Source organism: Quercus suber, unplaced genomic scaffold (genome assembly GCF_002906115.3).
Source record: "Quercus suber isolate HL8 unplaced genomic scaffold, Cork oak 2.0 scaffold_625, whole genome shotgun sequence".
Classification (NCBI taxonomy): Eukaryota; Viridiplantae; Streptophyta; class Magnoliopsida; order Fagales; family Fagaceae; genus Quercus; species Quercus suber.
This window is the reverse complement of record NW_027070068.1, coordinates 211,799-220,184: the sequence shown is the minus strand read 5'-3', so window position 1 is coordinate 220,184 and position 8,386 is coordinate 211,799. Positions and strand designations below refer to the sequence as shown.

The following is an 8,386-nucleotide window of genomic DNA, read 5'->3' as shown; positions in this document are numbered from 1 at the left end:
AAGGATGGGGATAAGAATAGTCAAAATAAAAAGAAGATGAAGGGACAAAGGAAGAATGATGTTAATGTTGATAGTAGTGGAGAGATGAAAAGGTAAAAATAAAGAAAGAATAAATAATTAAGAAAGAGTGTTATAAAAAAATACAATGATTCATCAACCTAAAGTTAAGGAGAAGTGATACGTTCACAATATTTTTACAACAAATTATAGATGGTTAGTTATTATTGGTTCAAATTTGAATCTACTACTAAGATTACTTTTTTACCCCAATAATAACAACTAGTAACAATTTGCCACTTATGATTTATTGTGAAAATATTGTGGCCATATCATTTTTCAAAATTAAGCTGCAGGAAAGAATAAATAATCGAAAAAGAGAATAATAACCTTTTTCGGGAGAGATCTAAATTAGATAAATTTATAGAAAATAAGATGAGAAGAAGAATAATCAAAATAAATGATATAGTCATACCAAATTATCCAAATCATGTTACGTAATTGAATAATATTATATTCTTATATACTATCTTTANAGATAAGAGTAGAGTTCTAAAGAACATGGAAACTCATCAACATAAAGTAAGATACCAAAAAAAAAAAAAACCAAAAAAAGTAAAGAAAAGAAAAACATGAGAAAGAGAGAGAGTAATAACCTTTTTATGTGATAAATATGTATAGAGTAGAGAGAGAATAGCAATTTATAGTAAGAGAATGGAGATAAGAGTAGTCAAAATAAAAGGAAGATGAGGGATAAAGGAAGATTGATATTAATGTTGATAGTAGTGAGAGATGAAAAGGTAAAAAAAGGGAAAAAGTTTGAGAAAATGTAAAAGTAAACTAAAAATTAATAAATAAATAAAAAGAGTCAAAAAATAAGAGAGAAATAATTGAAAATAAGTAGGTGATATAGCTCGCAATGTGGCTCAACTGGAACGTAGCAATAATAAATACTACGCTTCAGCTTTTAGATATATATATATATATTATATATATAGATAAACCATAATTACAGTATGGTAGTAAAATGATTGATGAGAAACTTATGTATCCGAAATGATCCTCAATACCAAAGAAAAGTTATGGCCCAACATTCCCCAAAAAGTGGGGCAAATAACCAAATCTTGACGTTTAGAAAACCAAATGGCACTTCAAAGAGTAAACTGTTTAACCTTTATAATCTTAATTTCGACAACAAAATGTACATGACACCCGTTTAAAGAGGTTGAACTTCAATCTAGGCTACAACAACACAGAAAGCAGTATTAGTGCTGTAAATAAAGAATAGAATTAGGTTACTTTGACACAGCTTTTTCTTTGCCCTGATGGAAGAATTTGGCTAGGTTGTCTCTCACAGTCCTCCCCAACGGATCAACTTGCTTACAGTACTGTTCTCCGTATCCAGGGTCATGATGACCAGACAAAGCAACATCTGGAAGTAAATTATCTCCACAGTCAATCACAATATTGTGTAGTAAACAACATACTAGGATAATGCTAGGCAGTTTCCGCTTATCTGGCCTCCACATAACCTTATTAAGGATTCTCCAACTACCCTTTACCCGTGAGAATGCCCTCACTGCAAGCAACCTTGCGGCCTCATGCAAGGCATTGAACGTGGACATGGAAGCTGATAGGCCACTACTATTATAGGGGGTTATGAGCCATGGAAGAAGAGGGTAGCCAACTCCACCAACTATAAACTCCCTAATGTCCTCTCCTCCAGGTAAAGTTCTTACACTTCCATTTAAACGCTCTCCACCCTCGCAGAGTTTGGAAAAACCAGTACACTTCAATACCCTGGAAACTGTCATGCCTCCAGGCCAACCTGTAACAATATCAAGAAATCTCATTTCGTGGTCAACAATTCCCTGCAATAGCATGCTGTAGTTATTCTCTGGATCACACCAATCATCAGAGGTCTGTACAGCAGGAAGGGTCATGATGATGTGTGTTGCATCAATGGCTCCACAACAATTAGGCATCCCAAAAGACACTTCAAATTTGGACTTGACTTCCTCCATTCTATTGGAATCAGGCCACTTGAGATGATGTTTGGCACGTTCTTCTAGCGCTTCAATGAATCTCCAAGTCACCTGAGAAACTGTGGACTGGCCAACCCCAAATGAAGCTCCCACGGAGACTTGGGACTCACCAGAGGCCAGCCTTCTCAAGGCGATTGCAACCTGTTTCTCAACACTAAGAAGTCTTCCCTCGATGTTGATAAGCCCTGACGGTGGCCTTGATATAAGATCTTCTCTTACAAGAGAACAGATATATTCAAAGGTATTTTTTGAAACCCTGAAGAAATGCTTGAAACCTTCTGCTTCATCACTGGGTACCAAACTACCTGTAAGTTTGAAGTACAGAAATATACTTCAAATTCTAATTCACAAAGTTATCATGGATTTCAATTCACAAAGTTAAATTCAAACTACTTATCTCATACTCAAATCTTATATTTCCAAGATTAGGAACCAAATTCATCATTCTACTTCAAATTTCTTACTCAAATGCCACTATTTTTCAGAGTTTCTTAACTCATTGAAAAAAAAGGTATCAGTGGCTTACACTCCAGAATCCACTCTAGGATTGTGCCTAAAACGCTACCCATTCCTTTCTGAGACATGTCTGAGCTTGTGTTGTGACGGTACTAAAACCATTAAATCACCTAAACTTAAAAGTAGAGTATTGCAAAGTCATTTTGGACCCAAATAACAAATTCCTTCAAATGGAATTTAGCACAACAAACATATCAAATACAGAAACCCATTAATAGTATAACCCAGACCAAAATCATGGTAGAAAAAAAAAAAAATTTACCTCAAAATATGAGTGCCCACGAGTTTTTGCACAACAAGCATTATCAATACACAAGCCCATCAATTCTATAACCTTCACAAAATTCATGATAGCCAAGAAAAGTTATAACTTTACCTCAAAATATGAATGCCCATAAGTTAAATTCCCACTAAAAATGCAGTGAAGGAAGGTAAAAAAGAGTAGTGAGATCAAAATGAAACCACATTATCAAACACACAAACCCATTAATACTACTACCCCGAACAAAATCATGAAAGGGGAAAAAAAATACCTCAAAATATGAATGCCCAAAACAAACATGATCAAATACACAAACCCATTACTACTATAATCTTGATCAAAACCATGGTAGAGTACAAAAATAAAATTGTCTCTTTTTTTTTCCCCTTAAATTATGAAAAAAGAACAGAACCCCATTAATACCATAACCCTGATCAAAACCACGATAGCAAAAACACACAACTTTATCATAAAATATGAATGCCTATGAGTTGAATTTCTTCTAAAAAAACTCAGTGAAGGAAGGAAAAGAAGAGTGAGTGAGATAAAAAGAAAAAAAAAAAAAAAAAAAGAAGAAGAAACCTGGGGTTGAAGAAGAATTCTTGCGCCAGAAAGTGTCCCACCAGTCAGACTCAGTGGGTTTGGACTCAACAGGAGGAACCACAGTGCTTATACTTTTGCGTTTCTTCAATTTTTTCAGCTCCCTTTTGCTCTTCTTCGATTTCTTATGCGGCGCCATGGACCACAAGACAAGAGGTTAGAGAGAGAGTTAGGGAAGGAAATAAAATTCAGGGAATGTGTTGTTGGACTTGGACTTGGACTTGGAGGGAGACGAGATTGAGGGAATTTGAAGCTTCTTATTAAGCTTTAATTGAAGCTCTCATTTGATCACTTTCTAGTACCGATTTTGGCTGATTAGCGCATTTGTTCTTTGAGAAATAATATGTCTATAATAATTTTATAACAAATCTTAAGGAGCAGGTTGTTACTAGTTGTTATTGTTGGGGTAAAAAAAGAATCTTAGTGTTAGTTTCAAATTTGAACCAATAACAACTAACTACCTATGATATATTATAAAATTATTGTAGACGTAGCATCTCTCTTGTTTTTTTAGCCAAATAGATAGCACCCATTTTGAAATATTTTAGAAATGCTACAACATATGGGTCTGGTTAATGTACGCGTACACAAATTCTAAGTGCATAGTTAGTAAATCCCTAACAGTATGGTCACAAATTTCTTTTAATCGCAGTTGTTGACGTTGTAATATCTTTTTGTCAATGTGGTATTCTGTTAGTTAGTTGCTACCATTAAGGGTGCTGAAAAAAATGCCTTTATTTATTTATTTATATATATTTAAAATTTTAGAATTAAAAGAGAATAAGAAAAATCTGTAAAAAAAAAAAAAAAAAATTAAGGGGAATAATGTCCCCTGAAATCAAAACAAAGAACATGACACCCAAACCCTAACTGAGAAAATTTGGGGAAAACGGAAAGCTGGTCGATTTGAGAGAGAGGGACTGAGGCCGTTTGAGAGAGAGACTGAGTCGGACTAAGAGAGAGACTGAATTGGCTTGAGAAAGAGACCAATTATGAGAGAGAGACCAAGATGAAGGTGGAGTTCTGATAAAAACTGATTTGCAGAGATTGAGAGATTAAGACTGAGATATTGAGATTGAGACCGATTTGGTGGCAACATGTATTTAATCATTGTCCTTATCAGCTTTTAACTAAATATTTGTTTTGTTTTCATAGTTGAAAGATTAGGTATTAAAACTTACATTTATAGGAGCATCAAACGTTCAAAAATTCATAGCTAGGATGTGGTTTTGTTTAGTTGAGTTGTGTGGTGATATTTTCAGCTCACAGGAAGCAATGCAGGAGGTGGCTTTGGAAAAACAACGACCTTCTTGCTCAAGAAATCCATCACCTTCTCGGTGCAAATCGGTCTATCTTGGCCTCAATCTCTTTATCTCTCTCTGCAAATCAGTCTTCATCTCGGTCTCTCTCTCAAACTTGGTCTCTTTCTCAACTCAGTCTCTCCCTCTCTCTCTCAAACCGACTCACTCTCTCTCCTCAAATTGACCCATTATCCCCTAATTTACACAGTTAGGGATTTAGGTTTCATACCATCGTGTTCTTTGTTTTGGTTTCAGGGGAAGGGGAATGACCTTAAATGTTTTTTTTTTTTTTTTAAATTTTTTTTTACAGATTTTTCTTATTTTCTTTTAAGGAAAACGTTAACGAGTGCTGTTGAGACATTGGTTAAGAATCTATTTTAAAAAAGTTTTGATATCACTTTTATGGGAAATGAAAAAAGCTATTAAAACATTAATTGTTTTTTTTTTCTTTTCTCATAAAAACTTTCTTTAATTGGATTGTTAATTAATGCACTACGGCATTCGTTAACATAATCCTTCTTTTAATTCTAAAATTAAAAAAAAAAAAAAGTCAAAACGGTGTCGTTTCAGTACTCTTAACGACAGTAACTAACTGAGCTCTAATGGAATACTACATTGACAAAAATTGAAAGTTAAAGGATTAAAACGACAAAACTGAAAGTTAGAAGACTGAAATAAAAAATGTTGAAAGTTACATTAGGGATTTAGGTTTCATACCATCATATTCTTTGTTTTGATTTTAGGGGAGGGGGAACGACCTTAAATGTTTTTTTTTTTTTTTTAAATTTTTTTTACAGATTTTTCTTATTTTCTTTTAATTCTGAAATTAAAAAAAAAAAAGTAAAAAACAGTGTCGTTTTAGTACTCTTNGTGCGTTTTCCTCCTGTGCGTTTTCTCTTTTTTTTTTTTTTTTTTGTTGCACTTGTTGACTTTGGGGGGACAAAATACACTGTGCGTGTACTGTGTGTGTACTGTTTATGCACTGTTCACACAATATTTAATATTAAAAATGGGTCCCACAACACTATTTACACATTTAAAAATTATTTTGCTACAGTGTTTTCAGCAACAATCAGTTTTTATCAACTTTTAGCAACAATATGTGCTATCCAAACGGACCCCTAGTGTGGGTTTGGATAGAAGGTTTAGTTGCGGCGCGTTTTTCTCCTGTGCGTTTTCTCTTTTTTTTTTTTTTTTGCCGCACTTGTTGACTTTGGGGACAAAATTCACTGTGCGTGTACTGTTTACGCACTGTTTATGTACTGTTTACATAATATTTAATATTAAAAGTGGGTCCCACAACACTATTCACACATTTAAAAATTATTTTGCTACAGTATTTTCAGCAACAATCAGTTTTTATTAACTTTCAGCAACAATAAGTGCTATCCAAACGGACCCCTATTATAATTTGTAAATTTCATTCCTATCAGGCCAGCTTACCCAACTCCAACTCTTTGGCCGAATGGGCTATCAGATTTAGAATCAATCCCACCATTGGATTTGGAGCTCACAAATTTCTTTCTGTATGGATCTCTCTCTTAGTCTCTTATTTACTAAAGCTAAATTGAAAATGAATGAAAAACTCAAAAATATTATGTGGGTAATTAATCAATGTGGTAGATCCTTTCTATGAAAGAGACTGTCACAAATTACTATTATTTTTGTAAAATCTTACTATGATAATATATTATAGCATGAGATGAGATACATAGTGAGATCCGGTACAAGAACTTAGAAATGTGTTTATTGAGAGTAAACCATATTATGCTAGAATCTAGATATCATATCAAAGGTCTGATCAAAAGAAACATTGTGCCTCAAGTTCTGAAACACCCTTTGTCTCCTTCAACTAAAGGCTTATATTTGCTACTCTGTTATATGCTGAGGATTACTACTTGGAAGTAAGTTACCTTCTTTGTCAACAAAATCAAAACGTAACTTGGTATATCATACTAATTTGTGTACTATCTTCTTTACAATCTTGTTTTTGGTGAATTGTTTAGTTCATTTTACTAATTCATGATTATTTTGTTTGTTGAATGGCATAAAAGCAACAATTATTTAGGTCCATATGGGTTTGTACTTTGTCCCACTGGTGAAAGTATTTGTAAAGGAGTAGGGTTTCAAAATGAATATACTCTAAACTAGCAACAAGGTGTAGGCTAAGAGCTTATCACTCTCCTTGGACATTATGTACCTCTTTTAGTATCTAGCATTAGTACTAAAAGATATTGAGAGCTAGCTCAGGTTGGATTTGTGTAGATTTGGTATAGGGTCTAACTCAGATAGTTTGGAATCATCTGATAAAATTTAATGATCCTTTTTTACTCATTTTAATTTCAAAGAATATTAAAAAAAAAAAAAAAAAAAAAAAAAAAAAATCAAAGAATAGTGATAAACTTGTATATACATTAGAAATATAGAAAATATTGATAGATTTTGAAAAATTATTACTGTAATGCAAATCAATGAGGTAGAGGAGCTTACTTCTAAACACGTTGTGGGTGTAAATCATTCAAACACTATAATTCGGGTGTGCATTACCTTCAATAGAACAATTTTGGTTACCAACGTAAATTTGTATTTTTTTTTAACCTATCCAAATCAATGAGGTAACGCTTTATGCTTTTTGATAATGACTAAACAATCTCACAATCAATATCCATATTTTTATGGTTATATGGTTTTATTTTTTTAGCAGTTTTACCTTGGTAGGTACTTTAATGGCCAAAATGGGCAAATGCCCTTTTTGTGCAAAAAAAAATGGCGTTTTGCCCTCTTTTCCAAACTAATTAAGGAAATACCTCTCTTTTGTAACTCGATTTTCTAAAAATCGAGTATTAAACAAAAAAAGATTCTGGAGCCTTATAGTAGCGTTTTAAGGAGCCTATAGTAATGTTTTAAGGACCTATAGTGGCGTTTCGAAACTCGAGCTCCATGAACTTGAGTTATAGGCAATTTTTTTTTTTAAATTTTTTTTATCTATAACTCGAGTTTATGGAGCTCGAGTTCCAAAATGCCATTATAGGTCCTTAAAACATCACTATAGGCTCCTTAAAAACGCTACTATAGGGCTTAACTCGATTTTGAGAAAATCGAGTTTCAAAACATGGGCATTTTCCTAATTAGTTTAGGAAAGGGAGCACAATGCTGGATTGTTTACGCGAAAAGGGCATTTGCCCATTTTGGCCGTACTTTAATTATTCAAGTAAAATGACTTTTACTAATTGAGTTTGTGGGAGAACAAGAATCCGAGGACAGGGTCAAAAGAGAGAGATCCAATATCAGAAAAATAGACCCTGGAAGGCACTAACAGCGTTCCCTTGTGAAAAGTATAAATAACACATCACAAGCCTAGGGAGACTATAATACCCAAGGACTCCGAGGATACTTTTATATCCTCGGAAGGGCTGAGGACCAATTCTGAATACCATCGGGCATAAACCGAGGCAGAGGAGGAAGATTTGTCGACAAGCAAAGAAGGGAAGAGTGTAGATAAAACATCTATCACCTTCACATTCAATACTCTGAACCCACTTAGTTAGACGCATTAATGAGGAAATGACCCTTGAAAATGTCATCATAGCTCACAGTCTGGTGTAGAAGCCTTTTAGTGAAGTCTTGATGGGACAAGTAAGGGTGTTCGCAGTGTGGTGTGGTGT

The 8,386-nt window shown here is 33.8% G+C and overlaps 1 protein-coding gene across 2 annotated transcripts; it reads right to left on the bottom strand.

Annotated features, from left to right (window-relative positions):
• Positions 1 to 1,127: 1,127 nt before the first annotated feature.
• LOC112027238 (protein ANTAGONIST OF LIKE HETEROCHROMATIN PROTEIN 1) lies at positions 1,128 to 3,734 on the bottom strand. 2 transcript variants are annotated; one of them, XM_024059905.2, is made up of 4 exons: positions 3,403 to 3,515; positions 2,821 to 2,892; positions 2,569 to 2,668; positions 1,128 to 2,347 (listed from the first exon to the last, which is right to left on the bottom strand). In XM_024059905.2, exons 3-4 carry the CDS (start codon positions 2,624 to 2,626, stop codon positions 1,293 to 1,295), a joined length of 1,113 nt encoding a protein of 370 aa, XP_023915673.2. In that variant the 5' UTR covers positions 2,627 to 2,668; positions 2,821 to 2,892; positions 3,403 to 3,515; the 3' UTR covers positions 1,128 to 1,292. The 2 variants fall into 2 exon arrangements, with proteins under 2 accessions (XP_023915673.2, XP_023915672.2); XM_024059904.2 differs by lacking the exons at positions 2,569 to 2,668; positions 2,821 to 2,892 and having other exon boundaries at positions 3,403 to 3,734.
• Positions 3,735 to 8,386: the final 4,652 nt, after the last annotated feature.